Source organism: Rattus rattus, chromosome 2, assembly GCF_011064425.1.
Source record: "Rattus rattus isolate New Zealand chromosome 2, Rrattus_CSIRO_v1, whole genome shotgun sequence".
In the NCBI taxonomy this organism is placed as follows: domain Eukaryota; kingdom Metazoa; phylum Chordata; class Mammalia; order Rodentia; family Muridae; genus Rattus; species Rattus rattus.
The window spans coordinates 158,515,156-158,538,630 of record NC_046155.1 but is presented as its reverse complement, the minus strand read 5'-3'; the positions used below and the strand labels follow the sequence as shown (position 1 = coordinate 158,538,630).

Below are 23,475 nucleotides of genomic sequence, written 5' to 3'. Positions count from 1 at the left end.
TAAAGCTCTCCAACACTTTACTAGCATTGTCACGGTGACAATAAAAGCTACGAGTCCTGATGATGTCACGATAAATAAAATTAAGTGTGAATCCTGTGATCAAATGCACTTGCAGTCATGATAGCCATGCTAGACCAGGTGCTGCTGTTTCCAATCAAGCTGAAATATTCCAGCAAAACGGAAAGCAGAAATGTAAAAACATGCAAAAACATATACATGTCCAAATAATATTGGCAAGCTTGGTTTCCCCAAGACAGTTAATTATTGACTTCACCCCTGTCTATGGCATCATTACACTTTAGTCGTTTTTATTTAACTTACAAGTTATTATACTTGTTTTATAAAGGGAAAACATTTTTCAAGAAGCTTCCTTTTGTTGATGAACTTGCACATTTGGTGACACACTCTCAGTCTTTTTCTTTCTGAAACTTGTGACATTACTGAACTCAGGGCCCTAACATGACCTCATCGCTGGTCTACTCTCCTGCAGCATAACTAACCGGAACTAACTAAATAACTGACCAGTTAAAACTAGGATATTACTTGCAGTATTGAAGATAGGTCACAGAAGTTTGACAAATTAACTGTACTTGCTGATTTGGTTCCGTATTGTTGGAAAGAACAACTAATATTGATCACACTGATGTTTAAACTGAATTATAAAATATTAATTTTGTAATTATAAAGTAATTTAAATGAATGACACTTTTCAGAATAGTGAAAGTTCCTGGAATCAATTAATTTCCTATTGATTTACCATATTAACACATGGTTAAAAGTATCTGTGAAGCAAAATTGTTTACTGCCTTCTAAGCTTTATCCCTAAACCTAATTTTTAGAAGTTATTTGCAATAGATTTTGATCATGTTCTTTCCTCTATCCCAAATCCTCCAAGATCATACTCACTTTCATCCTCACCCAACTTCATATTCATTCTCAGTATCTCTCTCAAAATCAAAACATAATAAATAGAAATTAGAACAAACAACGCCAATAAAGCCAATGAGATAGATGTAATAAATTAAAGCAGTTATGAGAAGTGATTTCCAGAAGAGCAGAAGCACCAAAGACTTTTGGCACTAGGAACTGTGTGTGTGTGTGTGTGTGTGTGTGTGTGTGTGTGTGTGTGTGTGTGTGTGTGTGTTATTTACAGGTCAAGAAAGAACAAGGAACTTATGTTTGTTTTTGTATTAAAATTTTACCAAGATTTGATCTAAAAATTTGGCAAACTTCAAACCCATATTGTATTTTATTTCCCTCCTGTCTGAAAGGGGAAAAAAGAATCTTCTTTTTCTTAATCCTTTAATAGTTAAGTGAGAATTCATTGTCTGGTACTATCTTGATCTATGTAGCATGTAATAACAGGTTATCACATACAGGCCATGGCACACCATGTTCTGGGGGATTTACACAGCTTCTATGATAAATATCTCACCTGCAATATTCTCAATAAATCTTTGTGACTTACCTGTTTATCTCAAATTTTACATGGAACGTTTTGTTGTCATTTCTCCCTTTAATGCTTATGAGAATGAAGTTAATTATGAACTTTAATCAAAGATAGAAGGTGAGGGAAAATGACTTTCCCTGTTCAGACACAGGAATAGACACCTTCAAGAGTCTTGGAACTCTCTGGAACATGGGATTCTAGTAGTTCATTATAAAAACTCAAAAATGCATCTTTTGATTGCTTATCTTTTTCCTCCCTTTAGTGCACCTAGTACTTGTAATCTTAAGCCTACTTTACGATATTTTCAAATGTCACATAAATTGCATCAAAACGTTTAAGTTCAACTCATTTGGGTTGCAGAGGAAAACTAGTGAGTAAAACCTCTTAGTAGAAACCGTCTTCCCCTGTTGAGTGAAGTGGAGTCGGGTTACTGTGAGGTAGTTTCCAGCACCTCTTGAAACATGATCCTAGCCTTTCTCCTTATAGATGTGTGTGAATAGGGTGCGAGGGTCATTACCAACCTCAAGAGGCAGGAAGACTAGCTTTTAAGCTAACAAATAAATGTCTGTCCTGAGAGGTGTTCAAAGGTCCTCTCTCCTGGCTGAAAACGCACATTCAAATACTAGATTTAAGCTTTTGCCTATGCGCACTTCACCCTGTCAGTTACACATCTTCTTCTGGGTGCTTGCATTTCTGGTTCCCATCCTAATTGCTTTGTTTTCTGCCTCATCAGAAATTCATGTTCTTTAATCTCAGGCAATTCTCACTCTAGCTGAGCCCTGTTGTCTCCTCACAGATGCTGATCTCTCTAGAACAGACAACTGCCAAGAAAGAAAATCAAACTAATGCAAAACTGTGTCCCCAGATCCGGTTGGATAATCATCCTGAACCTATGTAAGTCTCCCAAACCAGAGGCGCCAAAAATCACGAGCGCAGGAATAGTAATGTGAACGATACATGGAGATATCAGATTGCACACGTTTATTAGATAGAATTTTCATTTTTCAAATGACCTTGGATAGAAAGCAAATAGACTGTGTATACATCAACAGTGCAGAGAGTAAAGCATAATTTCTGGATAAACCATTAATCTCATAATCTGCCGGGTTTTGGAGAAGAAAAAAGCCATTGATGGAAAGACAGTGGACTATCTGTAGAGATTAATAAGGAAAACAATAGCTTGAGAGCATAGACTGACATGGGAGCGTTAAAAGCTTAACAGCTGATTCCATAGAGGCCTGACCCACAGATTGGTCGGTAACAAGGTTGGCAGGAACGAGAAGCAAAGTAGATTGGATAGCAATATCTGGACCCATAACTCAGGGAAGGGAAGCCATAGACTCCACAATTCAGGGATCTGAAGCCACAATTTCCATAGCTCACTGGGTAGCAGATTCTAGATCCATAACCCAGGGAACTGCAGCTTCTGGAACCAAAGCTCAGCGAGCCAGCATATGTCCCCTGGCAGGGACTGCAGGGTGTGGAGCTCCTGGGGTAGTAGCAGGGCTTCTGGCAGGGGCTGGACACCACACAGGACCTCTGGCAGCTGATGGGCTCGACGCAGGTCTCCTGGCAACCACTGTTCAGAGAGGATCCAAGCTGGCAGGTGCTGGGAGAGCAGCTGGTAGTGGTGTAGACCAGGTTGCTGGGGTAGGAAGAGGCAAGGCAGGATCCTGAGGAGGGAAGGCAGCTCCTGAGGGAGCGGGAGGAGAAGTTTCCAGAGCAGCAGCTGTAGGCCATGTTGAGAGGAGATGAGAGCTCGGCTGGATCTAAGAGGGAGATTGTGGGTTTGAATGTCACCCAGTGAAGAGCTGGGTTTATATAGTCTCAGAAGAAGGTGTGGTACCCAACAGTCTCATACTTGATGCATTTGTGTGCTTCCTGGTTTACAAATGTGTAACTCAGCAATTTCCGTAATTGTAGTTGCATTTGAATAGTTTTCTACACAGTATATTTATTGGTGGTGTCATTTTGTTATAGTTAAGACAATGACCTGCTGCTATGTCAGAGATGTCGTGACTGTTTTGCACTGGTACTTATTCCATTGTGTCTAACAAAATCCCTAATTTTCTTCTTAACTTAGTTGTATGTGTTTTGCCAGGGGATCTTATATGAAAAATATTTTTTTATTTCTATGGTATTGCATGATAGTAATGTGCCTCTTCTTTTGTTAATGATCTGACAGAATTATTTTGAGTATCCTGTGGAACCTATTAAAGATTAACAATTGAAAATTATTCCCGTTTTCCAAAATTATGCCAAATGGATTACACCGTGTTCCCTGTGAGTTTCCCAGGTAAATAGCAGCATGTTATCAAGAAGCTAAGAAAAGCTGAGTACGGGTGGACCGAGGAAGATAGAGTAAGATAAAGGGAGTGTCATTATCTCACAGAGCAGAAATGTAAGAGTCAAAAGTCTAAACCCTTGTGGTAAGATATCAAGAAGAAAACGCTCATGAGAGGAGAAGAAAGAATAAATTTTACACTCGGTGTTTGTGATTTGAGGCCTGAGGTCATACTGGCTCCTTATCCATGTGACTGAGTGACAGGTTTGATTCTCACCTCTTAAGCCACAGGGGGATTTACTCACTATGGTTCTTCCTACTGTGTCCTGAAATTAGGCCAGATTTCTGAATGACCCTGTTTGTCATGGTCTGTTCTCAAGTCCGGTGAAGGTCTAAGAATTTCTAGTAGGCTCTTGATGGCCAACCTTGACATAGGTTCTCTAAGTCCCTTGATCAATGACCCTGATCTTGCATCAGTCAAGGGGAGGTTTTTCTCTTCCCTTTGAGTCCTCATTTTGAGGGAGAATATGGTGAAGAAAAACAATACAAGAAGTCTAAATACAGAACATTCTGTTTATAATGTTTTCTAAAGAGAACCTACTATTAGCAGTTAGTACAAAATCCAGGAGGGTACTGTCTCTTTGCCAAATGGGGCTGGCAAAACAAGTTTCTGTGCTGATTTATTAAAAATACAGAACTGGATGTTTTGTCTCTCTATGGAAATCATGTCTACTGAGCTTGTCTCTAACCCTCTTTATACTGACTAGAAATATTACAGTTCCTTCCTTTTAACTGTTTCATTGCTGGTGCCTTTAACCAATACTCAAACACACTCAATAGAATTCTCAAATATTATCGATACCTCATTCATCCTTGTATTTCTTAGATCCACTTATAACAAAGAGGTACATTCTCAGTTCCATGGCCCTCATACTTGTTTCTTTCTTTTCAATCATTTGCCATGACCTTTAGTTTGGAAATATCCTTGTTTATCATAATTCAGTTCACTGTGGGAGTAGCCATCATTAGGATCCTGATGAAATACAAACCATTTAAATTAGTTACTTTTTATTTTCAAGTTTTAGTTAGACTCAATTCCATTATTTTTATTTCCCCACCAAATTTCCCAGTTGCATCTTTTTGTTCCTACTATAATTATTTCTGGCATCAAATGTTCCTGTTTCGTCAGAGAGTTAAATTCTTAGCATAGTTAGATTTCTGTGTCATGCTGAATGATGGGTGTGGGTTGGGGAGAATGCACTGCTAGCAAGTTTCATCATTTTAATGTTAGGATATATTTAAACAAACATGGCTGCTTTTTCACTATGTGACATAATCCTATAGAGTCCCCATTGTTTATGCAATGTGCTGCTGACTGAGCAATCTTATGTGACATGTGCTTTTAATGTCTCGTTCTGCCTTACATGTACCCTGACTAACATTCTAACTTCTGCCACTCTCGTGTCCTGGGCTTTGTACATTCCTTCCATGCTCTGGGGAATAAAAGACATTTCACCTGGTCAAAGGCTTCTCAGTTCTGCCAGGTTGCTAGAATAAGGACCCTCATACCATAGATCCTTTCAACCCAACCGAGAACTGATGCGATTTAAACTTGGTTTCTGTGCTCCGCTTGCATCCTAATAAGAATGTGGGAATTACCAGAGCTTCCAGGGACTAAGCCATTACCTAAAGACTATACATGGACTGACCCTGGACTCTGACCTCATAGGTAGCAATGAATATCCTAGTAAGATCACCAGTGGAAGGGGAAACCCTGGGTCCTGCTAAGACTGAACCCCCAGTGAACTAGATTGTTGGGGGGAGGGCGGCAATGGGGGGAGGGTGGGGAGGGGAACACCCACAAAGAAGGGGAGGGGGAGGGATTAGGGGGATGTTTGCCCGGAAACCGGGAAAGGGAATAACACTTGAAATGTAATAAGAAATACTCAAATTAATTAAAAAAAAAAAAAAAGAAAGAAAGAAACTCAACTTTGCTTGTCAGAATTGGCTGTCTACAGTCTCCAGGACTTTGAAAGTCCTAGAAATCCAAACTCATCCTATAGTCTTGGAATCTGAAAGTTTTTGTTTTTTTCTTGCTTTAATCACAGATGCCTAAATCAGGATACAACTTGAAGGGCATCAAAGCTCCAGATTGAGCTGGTCAGCTCTGCTTCATGTGAGATGTCTGTCATTCTCTAAGGCTTCGGTGTGTCCCTGGTGATATATGCCTATATGCACACACTGACTTGGATATTCGTTTTTCTTTTGTTTTCCTGGAAGAATTAATCAATATTTAAACAGTCTTCGACTGATATCTTTATCAAATTCTTAGGTATCTATATTCAGATGGCATAGGAATGATTCTAATGAGCGTGCCAGTCTCAGAGTTCATTACATTAACGTGGTGATGCTGCTAAGCTTGTACACGTTCAGATGCTATGGCTATGAGTATCTGACTTCTCTAACTCTGAATGCCTTTCCTATGTCACACATTTCTACTTTCCACAGAGACACAGGGAGTTCTAACTTCCTATGTTCCCACATTATTCTGTTGTCTTGTCATTCCGGTTCATCCTTCTAAACCATTTAATTTCTTCCCGTTTTCCTGGTAGCTGTAAATTTCCAAGCAGCATCTGACCCGCTCACACCCACCGCATCTGTTAGCATCTTGCTAATGCCCCACGTGAGGTCTCCGGTACACTGAATACTGAGTACAAAAATGTCAATAAAATTCTTCTTCCAAACATTTTCATTCATGCTGTGTCGCTATAAAAGCATTTATTGGATTTGAGCCTGAGTGCTGACAGTTGCTCCCCTCCCTCTATTTCTTAGCATATTTCTCTGTTTGAGAATTGCCTCTTATTTTTTTTCTTTTTATAGTGCACACTTCTTTTTTTTTTAAGTTTTTCAGAATTCATTTTACAGGCCTTTTAGACCGTAAGAATTCTTACATAGTTGAGTAAACAGAAATGTGAATAAGGCCAGGTTTGTTTTGCAGTGGTAGAGTTTGCTTAATCCCTGTTTATTCTTTTGCTTGCTTCTTTGTTGAAACATTACATTTCTTTTTATGTTTTGTTTTGTTGTTGTTTTTTATTGGATATTTTTTATTTACATTTCAAATGCTATTCTCTTTCCCAGTTTCCCATCCATAAGCCCCCTATCCCTTCCCCCTCCCCCTTCTTCTATAATGGTATTCCCCCTCCCCAACTACCTCCCTTCCCACCCTGACATTCCCCTACACTGGGGGGGTCCAGCCTAGGCAGGACCAAGGGCTTCTCCTCTCACTGGTGTACCCCAACGCTCTTCACTGCTACATATGCAGCAGGAGCCATGGGTCTGTTCATGTGTAGTCTTTGGGTGGTGGTTTAGTCCCCGGGAGCTCTGGTTGGTTGGCATTGAACCATATGGGGTTGTGGCCCCTTAAGCTCCTTCAATCTATCTCTGATTCCTCCACTAGGACCCTGTTCTCAGTTCAATGGTTGGCTGCAAGTATTCACCTCTGTATTTGTCAGCTCTGGCTTCCAAGCCTCTTAAGAGACAGCTATATCAAGTTCCTGTCACATGCACTGCTTGGCTTCATCCATATTGCCTAGTTTGGTGGCTGTACATATGGCTGATCTGCCTGGTGGGGCAGGCCTGAATGGCCATTCCTTCAGTCTCTGCATACAGTATGTATTAAACTCCATATTTTTAAAATAATTTTACTTTTATCTATCTGTGTAAGTATTTTTATACCTAAATATATATATATATGCTCTGTGTATTTTCACATCATCCCTCTTTGAGTTTCATAGTCTCTATTATAGTATTTTCCCTACAACTATATAATTAAGCTTTATTGGTATTGAAAATGGCTTAAATTTTATTATAAAAATGAGAAAAAATTTTAGTAGACTGTAGCAGTAAATTCCAGTTCTACCTGAATATAATTTATATAATTGATTATATAAATTGAATATAATTATATCAATTGAATATAATTGATAAGTATACCAAACACATTTTCAGGCTTAAACTGATACTTTGCTATGAAAACAATAACAAATCAAAATGAAAGAAAGGAAAGAAGAAAATAAAAGACAAAGTAAAATGTAAAGGCAAAAGAGGTAGAAGGTATGGAGGAAAGAATGGATGGAAGGAGAGAAAAGGAGAGGAAAAGAGTAGGAGGAAGAAGAGGAGGAACAGAAAGAGTAGGAACAGGAAGAAAATGGGGGGGGGAAGAGGAGCTCTACACATTCACATACTCCCTAACAGAAAAGAATGCTAGGAAAGGATTAGAAATCATACTTAGGAAGGAAAGTGTAGTTGGGTACCAGGACATATCACTAACAGGAAGTCACTAGATACCCAAAACATGAGAAGGAGAAGTATGCTGTAATGGTTAGAAAACATCAATGATTATAAATGCAGATGATGGAAAGATAAGAAGAAATTTTAAGCATTGTTAATTTAGAAAAATTGATTATACAGGCATTGAAATAAGACAAGAAGAGTGGAAAAGGCTGACACCTTCAGTCTGAACATTGAGGAAGATCAGGCAGATAATCACTCACTCCAATACAGCTACAAGACATTATTGCAAGTTCTTGTTTTAAAATTTATAAACCCAACAACAAGGAAACAGTCATTATCCCTTCACTTATATTATAATACTTACTTTCTCCTTTCATTCAAGTGAAACTGTTTCTGTTGAGATCCTTTTCAATGACTGGGTTCAGTCTCTTGATTCTTCTCTTATTCCCTTAGCTTCTATCTATTTTGAGTTGGTCTCTATTAGACTTGATACACAATGTGTAAGTGTAGCCCATGGTATAATTGTGTTCTCTTATCACCGCATGAAATTACAATAAGGGGATTTGGCAGAATGGCAATGGAGGTTGACAAGATGGATCATTCCTATGAATACTTCCATCCAGCAACCAGATAATTAACACTATCTCCTTCTCAAGTTTTAGAGAGCTCTTCACCAGCAGAGGCAGAAGTGTTCAATCAAGCCCATGCAAGCAGTATAGAGTAGAGGGTGGAAAGGGCTTCCACAACTAGGAGGGGGCAGGCGTTAATATAAAATAGTCATAGCATTTTGTAGATAGGAGTAGCTCTTTGGCCTTTGTTACAACACTCATAAATATACTGTGTAGAAAACTATTCAAATGCAACTACAATTACAGAGATTACCGAGTTACACATTTGTAAACCAGGAAGCACACAAATGCATCAAGTATGAGACTGTTGGGTACACCTGCTTGGCGACATATAAAACCCAGTTCTTCACTGGGACATTCAAACTCACAACTCCTCTTAGATCCAGCTGAGCCTCATCTCCTCCTCAACATGGGCCTACAGCTGCCGCCTGGAAATTCTCCTCCCTGCCCCAGGAGCTGCCTCCTCCCCAGATCCTGCTTGCCTCTTCCTACCCCAGCAACCTGGTTCACCACTACCAGCTGCTCTCCCAGCACCTGTCAGCTTGGATCCTCTCTCTGAACAGTGGCTGCCAGAGACCCAAGGCCAGAGCCCATCAGCCGCCAGAGGTCCTGTGGTGTCCACAGCCCCTGCCAGAAGCCCTGCTACTACCCCAGGAGCTCCACACCCTGCAGTCCCTGCCAGGGGACATATGCTGGCTCGCTGAGCTTTGGTTCCAGAAGCTGCAGTTCCCTGGGTTATGGATCTAGAATCTGCTACCCAGTTGGCTGTGGATCTAGTGGGTTCGGATCCCTGAACTGTGGAGTCTATAGCTTTCCTACCAGATATTACAGATCTGCTGTCTGTACTCCACTTTCATTCCCTTGTAGGGATTTCTATCCTCGTTACCAGCCATTCTATACATCTGGCTTCTGTTGACTAATCTGTTGAGTCTCCCTTGCCCCATACTGAATGCAGATTCTGCAGTAAAATTGTCTTTACATTTTATCCTTCAGAACTCTTGAACTTTTCTTCATTATCTTTTTCCTTTCCAACCCTTAATTTTGAAATTCTGTCAAACTGCAAGACTAATGAAAAATTCATTCACATTGTTCATAAAACTGATAAATTTTCACTTCTCCCAAAGTTACAAAATCAATTGATTTTATCTTAATAAACTCTTGTTTCTGTTGCAAAACTATGTGTTTAATGTTTTCATTTACAAATAATGGATTGTGGCTTGAATATAAAAAGGAACAACAGGGGCCTCTCTGTTCATTGTAAGGTCCCAAGCTGAGGGTATGATTTCGGAAGTTTGTGGAACCTTTACAGGATGGGATTGAACAGGAAGAAGGGGCGGAGAGGGAGAGAGCCTTTGCGGTTTACAGCTCATCCAGCCTGTTCTGTTTATTTGCCTGGACCATCGAGATGTGAGCATCAGCGTCACAAGCCTACTGCTGTGACAAAGCCGCCTCTGCCTCAATGCGTTTTCCTAACTGTGGGTGAGATAGATCCTCAAACTTGAGCCTTAATCTCGTGAGCGTAAATCTCCTCTGTTGTGTCGCTTTTTGTTTGTTTGTTTGTTTGTCAGCTATTTGGTTTATGAATACGAAAAATATGGAATGCCTTAATTAGCATTGCTCATGATAACTATGAGGGTTTGACCCACAGAGGGCTGAGAGTGTTTATTGATTTCACCAGTTTCAAGGCATTCTTTTTTTCTTGGCAGCTATTCCTGAGTACTTCGAAGCCGCATGAAGCTCCTGCTTAGCCAAGACACCAGAGAACTGATTTACTTTGCTAAAAATTGTACCACCATGCATTTCAAAGGGTAGAATGTGTCAGGAAAACTTGAAGAATGTAAGAAGAATATGTAGGCTTACATCTATGAAGGATATTAAAACATGAAGGGATTTTAACAGAGAAGAGTAAACTCTCTGTCCTCTGTCTCTGTCTCTGTCTCTGTCTCTGTTCCCCCTGTCTCTGTCTCCTGTCTCTCTCTCTCTCTCTCTCTGTGTGTGTGTGTGTGTGTTAATTCTCAGTTGCTGAAGTTACTGTGCAGAAATGTTACTTTTTAAAAAATTCTTCAGTCCCCATAGCTCAATTAATATTTTGAGGGTGTTAAAATCATTTTCATTTGTGTAAGTAGGAAGACAGCAAACATAAGAATAGCTACATTCAGCAGGTATAAAGTTGCATCTGTATTGTTTGCCAATATGTGAATTAAATCCGAGGGATTACGTGAAATCCTTTATTGTTATCAAAACTGACTCAATGACCTCTGAACTGAGCATGAATAATCTGGTTACATCATCTTTTCTTAGAAATAGTTTTAAAATCCACACACACACACACACACACACACACACACACACACACACACACACAACCTAGGGAAAAACAACTAACTTGATAATATAAGGAGTCAGTGTTCACATCAAATTAATAACAGCATGTTTTATGTGAACCATTCTCTGAAATTAGGAGCGGAGGCAGTGGATCCTGTCAAAATGCTGATCATACACACACACCTGTTCATGTCATCATGCTTACTTCCTCCCTCCTCCAGGGCAGTAACTAAGGTCACCTATGAAAGCAGTGGCAGAGTTCATTGCCAGGTATGCACTTTTTATAGAGGAGGTAGAAACTGAAACAAAGAATTGGGTGGGCTTTTCAAATGTTACAACTTGGTTACTGTATCCTATGCCTGCAATCACACTCTGTTACTCTGTATTCCCAACTTCCTGGGCAGATGTTTTTCCTTCACAGCTGACACTTTCCTTCCTCTGGGATCTCTGCCTTTCCTTCCTTCATCACTGATTTTGGCAAATAATTATGATGCTTATAGAGTTTTCGGGGGGGAAGTAACAATGAAGTGAGATTTGGGGTGGAAATTACCTAGCAATATCATAAATGTTGCTATGGAAAATAGTGAATTCATTCTTTTGTATAGCATTTTTATGTTTTCATGATCTCTGTCATCCTTATGTTTGTAACCAACACCCAAGATAAATTATCAAGTTTCCTAAATCAGAGAGCACAGGCAGTAGCTAAGTTTGGAAAGACTCTTTAGGTTCCTGACCAGCCAGAGGTTAGTGTGTTACTGTCCCAAGATTTCAGACTCATGAATGCCTTTCTGCAAAAGGATAGTACATGGGGTCCATATGTACAGTCTTTGAATTATAATTACTCTATTAGGAAGATATAAAGAGGATATATTCAGTAAAAATTCAACTTTGAATTTTAAAAATGCTATCAGAATATAAAGAGGGTTTTTTATTATGAGATGTTCTGTAGTATTGAAAAAATCTGTTTCCTCATATGGGCCGATGACATGACAATTTTTGTGTTGTAACTGAACTCTGTGCACCAAACTATTCATTTCAGAGGTCCAAATGAGGTAGTGGAATGCTGCATGTAGTCTCGTCCTGTGGGATTTTTGCTTGTTTGTTTGTGTTAAGTTTACATTGAGTGCATAAGACAATTACATCAGGCAGGACACAATACACTGTTCTAGTGTTTAATAACCACCACCACCACAAATTACACCAAAGTAAGTGTCACCAGCAATGTAATTAGCCTTCAATTCTGTAGAGCTAAACTTCCCAGCATACAGTTCTTAGTCTTTCTCTATTCCAGCAATTAAACACATGACAGCAAATTGTGGTCCGCTGACTTGTAAGTAAATTTTACCTTCTGTAATTAACAGGAGGCCAACCAGCAGTTTTCAGGATTACAGCTAGTCACCTCGACTCTTCCAGCAGCCTCTCCAAGCACACGGAGACACACACATACTAAGCCAAAGATTTTGAACACAGAGGCTCACAAATGAGGCATTTGCAGCTCACAATTATAATCAATCCCCAAGGCTAATAACCATCTGTTAACCAACTGGTTTTCTGTGCAGGTTTCCAAGAACCGCTGTGACTAGTTTCCAGGAATTTTCTCAGGAGTCATTTCCAGGCATTGCTTCAACTGCTTTGGCTGGTCAAGGCTTAGCTCACCAGTGATTGCCAAGGCCATGAGTCTTCCCCACCTCACCCTAAGTTGCTCCATGCTTGTTCTTAGGTTTTCCTTTCAAGCTATTGTTGTTGTTGTTGTTATATTACTTATATGTTAGCATCACTACTCTAATAATTTTACTTCTGAAAACTTTCAATGTCAACATCTTGTACTTGAAGTTGTGCGCAATAAATGACATAAAAATGTTTTATAAAACATTATCTTCAGGCTGTACATAAAAGGTATTTAGAGATACATAATTGAATTTCCAAGTTTAAGTTGGTGATTTTCTGAGGTTTTCTTATTTTGTACATGTGAGTACTCCCAAATCTGAGATGTTTTGAAGCCTTAAATCATCTAATTTCAGGAATGTTCAGGAAGGAACAATCAAGATATGCCACCAATTTCTTATCATCATGGGATCTATGTAGACAAATGTTGTTAAACATATTTTTAATATATTAGTTCATGCCTGTAGGAAAAGAATAATAGTATTGGGAAAATGTATAATCCATATCATCATCAGATACGCAACTAGAAAAGTCATATATTAAACAAATAGCTATGTATGACAAATATCCATGGGTATAAAGTTACTGATGTTAAAAAGAGAGATAAAAAATTTCTAGTCTTAAAAAAAAAATCCTAACACAGAAGTGACATTTAGAATTGACCAAAATAAGTAGAGGGTGTGAAGTTAGCTTTCTACAGGAGTAGCGGAGCTTCTAAGAGTTGAGATGGTAAAGCAAAGCCACTGAGTTATTGAGAGTAAAAAAATCATGATGAACTGTGCCTGCAAAAGTCTGTAGGATACGATTGATCATTGTTTCCTTTACCATTAAAGCAGTAAGAAACTACTTAATGATTTAGGACAGTATATGAGACTGCCTTATCACATAGCTTTCCAAATAACAGAACATTCAATTCTTATGTTTTCATAAACAAGTGAACTGGTTTTAAAGAGTAAGGTTGACAACGTTGAAAATTGTAAGCATTTGTCTAACAAGACATAGAACCTCACCTCAGTCCTTCCGTCCTTCGTTGTGCAATCACAGAGATATCTGCATACAGGTAACTAGTGTACACTGTCTCTTGGTGTGCATGGGAGGCATCTAGAAGGAATGTCCATGTGGTGTGTTCCTGGGCATAGATAGGTGCATCTGAAGGACAGAGCTCAATACTAGATGCCTTCCCTGTATCTCTCTCCCCACCTTATTTTTTAAAAACAAACTTATCTTGCTGTACTTGAAGATCTCTATTTCATCTAGATGATCTGGCCAGGGAGCCAGAGGGATCCTCCTGTTCCTTCCCCAGAACTTGGGTTGACGCCCTGTACAACCATACTCAATCTGTCTCGTTCTGTATCTCTCTGTCTCTCTGTCTCCTCCGTCTCCGTGTGTGTGTGTGTGTGTGTGTGTGTGTGTGTGTGTGTGTGTGTGTGTGTGTGGGAAACTTAGTTCCTACAATGAGACAGACAAATAAGCAACTTAGCCATGTAACCATCTATCTAGTTGCTAAAATATAATAATTTTAATTACTACAGTATTCTGATTGTTTTAGGTCTTCACAGTAAACCAACCATTTTTGTGTTTTCAGCTTCTTTTTTTATTTGATGTGTTATTGAGTATTGGTTGGTATATATTTTTATTTATTGTTGTGTTTATTTGCTCTCACCAAATTTATCACAAATATGTTTATCCTAGCATCTTGATGGTCAATGAATAGACTGAAGATTTTTTCAGCTTGATAAACCAACAATGGAATTGACTCTTCTAGGTTTTTGAAGATCAGATTTTTCAGATTATCCTTGGAGGAAGGTTCTATTTGATAGGGTAATCTTCAGGTGGGTACTGTTTGATCATGAAAATCTGACTAGACAAAAAAAGAGATAGAGGAGGAATATAAAAAGAGGGCAAAAGTAAAAATGAATGAAGCAGAAAAGAGTGTAGTTATGCTTAGAGAGAAATCAATTCGTTTATACAGAATTTTCAGACAGAACTAGGCAATAAATGGTCAATGAGTTTGGAGGTCATGAAACTGTATGTCATGAATCACAGATCCATCCTTTTATTCTATTACAATAAAAAATACAGACTTGCATATCCTTGGTAGACTTTATGACCTTTTATTGAATTCCATTGTTTGTTTACTGTCTTTGAAGAAAACAGTATCTCATGAGGTTAAGATTTTTTGTTTGTTTCTTTTATTTTGAGATAATGTCCCACCAGCAACCATGCTGGCTTTTAAATTCATTCAGTAGAAGACAGCTTGAACTTATAAGTTTCTGTCTCAGTTCTGTCTGTCACCGTGACAGGTATGTACCACCAAGGCCAATTGAAATGTTTTCTATATGCTGAGAATAGTTCATCGCGAGGCTGGATATTCTAGCAAGTTAATAATTATTTTTAATTTCTATTGGGTTAAGTGGTAGGTTCAGAAAAATTGAAAGCAGGCTCATTTTAAAAATATTTTAATTTTTTTTATCATTCTAGAGTCATATGAAGGAAACATATCTTCTTGAAAATAATAAAGCATTTGCTCAGGCATTCTCTACAGAATCATTAGGATGAATGTTATTTGAATACTGATTAACCTCTAAGAATTTGACAACATGGTACTGGTACGACTAATGGAAAATATGGAAGTTCAGGGAAGTAAAGTTGTTATCTGTGTAATTCCAACGGACAAGAATCCACAATGGAAATTGTGAAATCCTTTGAATAGAAACGACTGCTTCTTTCCAGGAAATCACAATCCATGCATTGTCCGAGAAATACTACAGGTTGGTTGGGGAAACAAGGATTAGCCATTCCTAGAACATTGTTGCCTGAATAGTAGCAGAAGATTTAAACCACTAGGTTTGAGATTCACAGAACTGATAAGTATGGCTAAGGTTGAGAAGACAGGGAGAAAGGTGACTGGGGAGAGAGGGACCCTATCAGAGGTGTAGTTATCTGTTTGCAGGGCTGTATCTGTCCAAATCTGGAGCATCCAGAGCATAAAGAGAAAACATGACTTCATCCCGTGAACTGAAAAATTGCAAGGCACGTTTGGGGGCTGATGGTTTGGGGCATGCTTGGCTTAGGAGTGGTACCATTAGGAGGTGTGGCCTTGTTGGAGTAGGTGTGTCACTTGTGGGCGTTATAAGACCTCACCCTAGCTGCCTAGAAGACAGTCTTCCATTAGTAGCGCCTTCAGATGAAAAGGTGGAACTTCCTGCCCTCCTGCACCATGCCCGCCTGGATGTTAAGCATGCTCCTGACTTGATGATTATGGATCGAACCTCTAAACCTGCAAGTCAGCCCCAAATAAATGTTTCCTTTAATAAGGCTTGCTCAATACAAATACTTCACATCAGTAAAAACCTAAGACAGGGACTAAAAGCTAAAGGTATGTCCTTCAGTAGCACAGAGAGGTTTCTTGATGCAACACCCTGAATTCCATCCTCAGTACCACCAACTGTAGGACAAAAATATAACATGCATATTAAAGAGTTGAACAAAACCTAGGGTTATTGTTGCTCAAGAGATATTTGTTAAAATAGAATGTTACGTAGAGAATGATAAGAGATCAAATTTATATCTTAATTGCAACTTGTAGGGGAGATAGTATGTATTTAACAGCAATGCCAATTGAGATATTACATATTTATTGTTACAGTACTATTATCACTCAGTTGTGTAAAAGACGGTGTCATTATCTTACCATATATAATTACTACTGCATCCATTTCAAAGGAATTTTGCTTTTCTGACTGAATTTTTCCCAGAGCCTTTGAAAACACTTCTAATATCTGTGGTATAGCTATTAGCACTGATGACTCCAGTTTAGACAAAGTATATTCCTTAATATTAATGTCGTGTTTCAGGATGTTTGTTAAGTTTTGGATTGCAGATTATGGAACCACACACACACAGAGATAACTTAGACCTTTTTATAATCCATGCAAATTAAGAACAAAAATAAATTGTATATAGGAGGAACTTGGCGCTTACTTTTTCAGTCTCTCTGACAAAAGTTGAATAGAATGTTTGTAGATTTTTAATAAAACCCTAGAAACTGTTCCTGTGGGGTCCTTTTGGAGGATGCTGACTGGGAAGAGAGTATGAAGAGATCTGGGGAAAGAGCTCTGCTGAGCCAATGACCAAAGCCTGTCAAAATGGGTAAACTCAGAACCAGCAGGTCTGCATCCTAGCTTTCTTCTTCCAAACAGGGGATCTTCTCCGTCTCATGTTCCCTGTATGCTGCACAAGTTAATTTTGGATTTGTAAAGTCACCCATGTGTGTTATATCTAGTAAATCATTCTTGCATGTTTGCAATATGTACATCATTTTTTTTAGTTCCTTTTTTTTTTTATTTATGAAATAATTGCATTATTTCCACATCCTTTCTTCCCTCCAACCTTCCATATACCTCTTCTGTTCCTTTCAAATTCATATCTTATTTCATCATTTCCTGTCACACACATATATGTATATCCTTCACATATGTGTGCCTAAATTAATCTCAGTCTGTATACAGTTTATATGTGTTTTCAGGATCGCTGCTCAGAGTAGATAACCAATTGGTGTTCAGGGCTTTAGATCACACCACTGTGCTGCTGTTTGGTCTTATCTTGCCTTTTGGTGCATGGATGATGCTTGATCAATTTACATGAGGATAATTAGAGACTTGTGGGGTTATATATTCACAGAGGAGTGCACTTGGTGACGAGTGAACTAGGCAAGGTTAGTCAAGGGTCATATTCTCATGGGTGATGCAGCTCAAGTTTGTTACAATTCCTATGAAACAGTCTGTATATGATTACCTTGTTTTCAACTTTTTGCTGAAATAAGCATTTATGGCTCTTGTGCATGCTTTCAGGTGAGGAAAAAGAGTAGAATTAACTTTCTCTCCTCATTAACTTTCAATTACAATTTAATTTTAAAAAAGCATCTACTGGCTTCCTTATTATACATTATATAAATAATCACAGGTAAATTGTTTAATGGCATTAAGAAGTTAATTATTTTGTCAGTCAGCATCAAACAGACTAAGTAAATAGAGCTTATGAATTATATGGTTTTTCCTAAAAATGCACTACACGATGGCATGAATTTTATTCAGTCTTTGAAAAAAGAAAAGACAGAACTTTTTGTTTGACTCCTGATTATTTCTCTAGTCTGAGTTTGAAAGCCCCTGGCCTCTACAGCCCAGTGGTAGCAGCTACTAGGTTCAAGGCCAGGGCAATGCCATCAACATTCACCAGAGCCCAGAGGTCGCCAAGCAATCTGGTAGACTACAAGGCATCAAGATCCCTGGTGGGGAGAAGGATGCCAGGCAGTATGTACAGCTAACGTAGGATGCCTGGTAGTGTGGATTCATGGGAAAAAATCTCCTTCTTAGCCATTGTAGGGACATGAGCCTTGTGCTAATAGGATATCAAGATATCAGCTATTAATCCTGTAGATCAGGTTTTGGAGAAGGAAGACCCACAAGCACAGGAGTCCCGGAGGATTCAGGCTTACAGATATCCCCAGAGGACTGTAATACAACCAGAGCAGTCGTTTAGGAAACACCTTACAGAGGGTGTGAGTATTTGTTGCATTGAAAACTGTCAGTTTGACTGTGGTATTTAGATCACTGACTTACTTTTATGTACTTTTTTTTTTTGTTTTTGTTTTTTTTTTTTTGTTTTTATGTACCTTGACCCGCAGGCATTAAATTCCATGGCGTGGTCATCCTCCATTTTAATGTCCAATGGAATACTAGTAACTACAGACACAAGTTTGTAATCTCAGTCTTTTATTACACATGGTATTTATAAAGTACATAATGTTTTCAATACAAGTAAACCAATTAACTAGTCCTGTATGAGAAACATTGCGTCTATTTGCATCAATCAACTTGTCAATCTGACCAGAAATGTCCCTCCTCTTCCTTCTGGTATGTCTGGTATGCTCCTGTTTTCTGGGTCAGGACTTTCTACGAATACATTGAAATGACATTTCTTTCTCTTTTTTTTCTCATGTTATAGGAACAATTTTTATATTGCTTAAAAGGGTTTGGAGAATTGAAGAGATGGCTCAGAAAGTTGAGAGGAGTGGGTGCTTTTTTGAGAAGATAGAAGTTCAAATTCCAGCACCCACACAGTGGTTCAAGCTATCTATAACTGGCACCAGATATGGGTGTAGTACACAGCCACTCATGATCAATACACAAATAATTGTGAAGGCTTTGTAAAGGTTAACCCACTCATTCTCCTTCTGTGGAAACATTTCCAAGTATTAAAAGTCTGTGCGTGGGGTCTCTCTTGTGATGTAGGAAGTTCAGCGACGTCATGAACTGAAAGAAACAAATAAGCACGGAGCAGGGGGAGCCTGTACTGCTGGTGCTTAGAAGCCATGAGTGTCATGGCCCAGGGTTACTAACAGAGAGCAATCTGAGTTCAAGAAGAGGCCAAACAGCATTGCTCTACTGGGGGGAAGCTAAGGCAAAGAAACAGCAGGGATGAGTATATAATCGTAAGCTACTCTGGAACAGGTAAAACAAGGACTATATGACATTAAGGTTGAAAAATTTGAAAAGTAGAAATTTTATTGCTAACTTTGAAAGTTCCAAAAAGGAGCATAATAAAATTATAATACAGCAGATACATGTACAAGGAATAATGAAGTAAGCCATAGCGATCAGAATATAGTTGTGTAGAAATGCAATATAATACAGATACATATATGTATATGAATGAATTTATGCTGTAATATTTATATCATGACACATAGAAAAGTCATGGACGTTCACAGTTTGTTTTCTGAGTTTTGCCTTGTGGTGACCACACAGCCTCTGGACATGGCCAGTGAGAAAATCATCTCAAGAAGTGGGTCTATACCCTTGTCCATATACCACAATGATAATCTAAAATAAACCTTTCATTATTGCCTACTCAGTCTGTAGCATCATGCTAGTAGGAGCAAAATATAAACTGTCATTGTCATTGTGAGCGGGAGAGGGTTATCCCTGACATCTAGTGACCGGCGATTGCAGGTAAGGGGAGTGGCACCTCTCTTTTCTCTCTCTCTAATCTCCCATAACAACAAATTTTCTGACCAACTCATTTGATGTGGCAACATTGCTGCTGTGAAGAAATCTTTATGTATCTTATACTTGAGTTATAGGATAGATTTTCTTCTCCAGTACCTAATTCTTAGTATAATTTCTGTTTTTTTTTATTGTACTTATCATTTTTAAATTCCTTTAAAAAATTAGTGTTTGGAAATATGTTTTATCTCCTAAAGAATTCCAGTTTTATTCCTGAAAGTCTTAAGTATGCTAACCACAGCACTTTAACTCTGAGTGTCCATCCACAAGTCTCCACATCATAGATCCTTTCATCTGAAAAGCCTAGAGAAAAATCAATGAATTCTGTTAAAATGAGAAATCAATAAATTCTGGGTTAGGAAAAAAATATGTTAGGTAACTTAATTCTAGAATAAGCTGAAGTGTAGCTGACTGGTAGTTTAGTATGAGTCGTAAATAAATGTGTGTGTGTGTGTCTGTCTGTGTGTGTGTGTGTGTGTGTGTGTGTGTGTGTGTGTACTGTTTCTCTGTGTATGTCTCTGTATGTATGTGGGTGTTGTATGTGTGTGTGTATGTGTGTGTGTGTGAGTGTGTAGTGTCTCTGTGTGTCTCTTTGTGTATGTGTCTGTATATGTGTGGGTGTCTGTGTGTCTGTGTGATGTTTTAACATAAACATATATAAACACGTGTTAAACAAGTCTATGCATTGATCAGCAAATGCTAACCACAGGCTTGCAGGAACATAGCCATCATATTGTCTTAGGAGAAATGATCAGGAATTGTCTATTTCACAGTTCAGAGCATCTTTGTAGGATGCAATTGACACTATAAGAAGCCAACTCTGTCTGCTGGGCTCATTTGTTTTAGCTCTACTAACTCTATGATGTGCTCTGTCTTCCTTTTGGCTTTGACCATCAAAGGGATTGACTTTTGAATTGACAACTGTGTAGATCTTTGATATACTTTAAGTATTTAATTCTCTTTAAAATAAGTACAGATGTGAAAAAAAATGCATACAACATGTCCCCTTGCTACCCTTAAAAATAAATAAATATGGCTGGAGAGATGGCTCAGAGGTTAAGAGCCTCGGATGCTCTTCTGGAGGTTTTGAGTTCAATTGCCAGAAAAACGTGTGTTAGCTCACAACAATCTATAATGGAATTCTATGCCCTCTTCCGGTGTGCAAGTGTACAGACAGGCAGAACTCTCTATACATAATAAATAAGTAAATTTTTTGATAAACAAATAAGAAATTATAAATAAAGCACCACTTTTCAGTGGTACCATGATGTTAATACTTAATAGCCCAGCCATCTTAGTTTAATATGGCCTCTCGAATTACCCTCTGCACCCCAATAACATTACACAAAGAACGACAGGTGACAAACAAATCTGTCACCTGCCTTGGTTAGAGCTTCTGTTACTACGATAAAATACCAAAGCCAAAAGCAACTTGGATCACAGATTTACTTAATCTTACAGCGAGTGGGTTCATCAGTGCAGGAACCCAAGGCAGCACTGAAGCCAAGGCCAGGACGGAATGCTGTTTACTGGCTTTCTCTCTCTCAATCAGCCTGCTCTCCAACAGCATCCAAGGCCACCATTCCTAGTTAGAGGCACCATGAACAGTGTGCCCTTGCACATCAATTATCAATCAAAAAGTTTACATAGTCTGATCCATAGGACAATCTTGTGGGCCATTTTTCTCAATTGAAGTTACTTTTTCCACAACAACTCTAATGTGTGCCGAGTTGACCTAAATACCCGGCAGGATGGTACTGTATCCCTAATATTTTATTTTCTCTTCCACGGTAGGCCCTCCAGTAGGCATTGTGATGAAATACGAAGATTTCATTTTGTGTGCACCTCGATGTACCTATCGCTCTAACTGTCCCTTTCCCTGATTTCCTCACGTAAATATTCCATTAGTCTCTCTTCCATTTCCTGAAAGAGCTTGTCAGATCAATTTCCACTTTACAGAAATCTAGAAGTATCATCAACTGGAATCTCAATTTTGGTTGCTTCGAGTTTGTAACAGAGTGTTCAATATAAAGCTCCGATGACAGAAAACTCATTTTCTGTTAAAGACAGCTACATTAAGCCCAAATCATGTTTAAACCAAGCTGGGATGCTTTACAGTCTCTTACGTTGGTTATTCATACCTTTAAGGTTGCTTACATAACATGATCTAAAGCAAGTAATATCATGGGGGTCTAGGCTTCTGTTCTTACAATCTGATTTCTTGTTCTGCCATGGTTTTTTCTTATAAACGACTGTGTAATTTATGAGAAGTGGATTGAACAAATTGATCATGAGAAACAATTGTAAATAAATGTGTAGCTAGTGTTCCTTGTTCAGGTTTGGCTTATTATAAGGCCCCATTAGTATCCCAGGAACTGCCTTTCCAGGGATATATTAATTTCCCTCTACCGGTTGCAAGACTTCATTCTGTATCTTCATTTTAATGTAGTATGGTTCTCCTCTGAGACTTGCCCTAAATGACAAACAGAGGATTTGACACCCATATGTACTCAATATCTTAAGGTCTTTTACACTGGTATATTGGGGGGAGGGTGGCTTATTTATAACTAATTCTACACATTAAAATTCTGTCCTAAATTTGCTTCCAACAAAACAGAAGTATATGTAGGGGGAAAGCATGTTTAGTTAAAAGCGCCGGAGCAGTGGTGGTAAAAGGCTCAATCCCAGCACTAGGAAAGGCTGAGGACAAATGCAGATCTCTGGGTCTGCAGTCTGGTCTACATTAGTGAGTTCAGGACAGGTGAGCTACACAAGAAACTTTAATTTGAAAAAGAAGAGAGGGAGGAAGAGGAGGAGAAGGAGGAGGAAGAAGAGGAGGAGAAAGAGGAAGAGGAAGAGGAGGAAGGAAGGAGGAAGGAAGAGGAAGAGGAGAAGAGGAAGGAGAAAGAGGAAGAGAGGAAGGAAGAAGGGAGGAGGAGGAAGAAAGGAAGGCAGAGGGAGGAGAGAAAAGGAGGAGAAAGGGAGAAGGAGAAGGAAGGGAGGGCAAAAACATTCCCAAGTTTTCCTTTTCTTCCTTATGTGTCTTGATACAAGATTTTACCTATGCAGATACATAACACACATTACAAAAGTAAGCTCTGGGTTGACATGAACATGCATGTTTATATTAAAGAACAATAACTCTAAATATATTTTCATGACATTTGGGGTTTTATAAAATATATGGAATATTTACAGAATTAAAATATATGTTGAGAATGACTTAAATGAAAAAATTGAAGAACTTTACAAGCAGGTAGGGTTCTGGGCTCACTGTGTACCTGGAAGTTTCTAGCTCAGGCTGCCGGCTCGCCATTTGGGTCTGTGCTTTTGAACATTTCCATTAACCATTCGTTACTATCCACAAATATTTTTGCCTCTAGTTTTCTAACTTTGTTTTCGAAATTTTAAATTCTTCTTATTCATCTTTGATTTGATTTCTTCTTAGACTAGGACCTACTGTAGACCCTGATGGTAGGTTTTGCCTTTACTTTTTAACAGAAACAATTGCAGTTCTTAAATTTACATCTTTCATCATAATTTCTGTAGAGGTCTAGGTGTGAAAGTATTTGAATTTCATTTTAATTTCCTTACAAAAGTGATCATTTTGCAACAATTATAAGCCCAAGGAATGCACTGTAATTTCATGATTATTATTATTTCTACATGAAATACATAGTAAAATCCTAAAACAGGTTTCAAGAATAACTTTAAATGTAAACCAAAATATAAAATTTGATTCAAACTATAACAGCTATATTT

The 23,475-nt window shown here is 38.5% G+C and overlaps 1 protein-coding gene across 1 annotated transcript; it reads right to left on the bottom strand.

Moving 5' to 3' along the window:
* Positions 1-2,748: 2,748 nt before the first annotated feature.
* LOC116894407 (keratin-associated protein 23-1) lies at positions 2,749-3,231 on the bottom strand. The gene is given in 2 exon segments (XM_032896113.1): positions 2,749-3,076; positions 3,079-3,231. Coding segments are annotated over 2 exon segments (342 nt in total). The 5' UTR covers positions 3,191-3,231; the 3' UTR covers positions 2,749-2,846.
* Between the last annotated feature and the right edge of the window lie 20,244 nt (positions 3,232-23,475).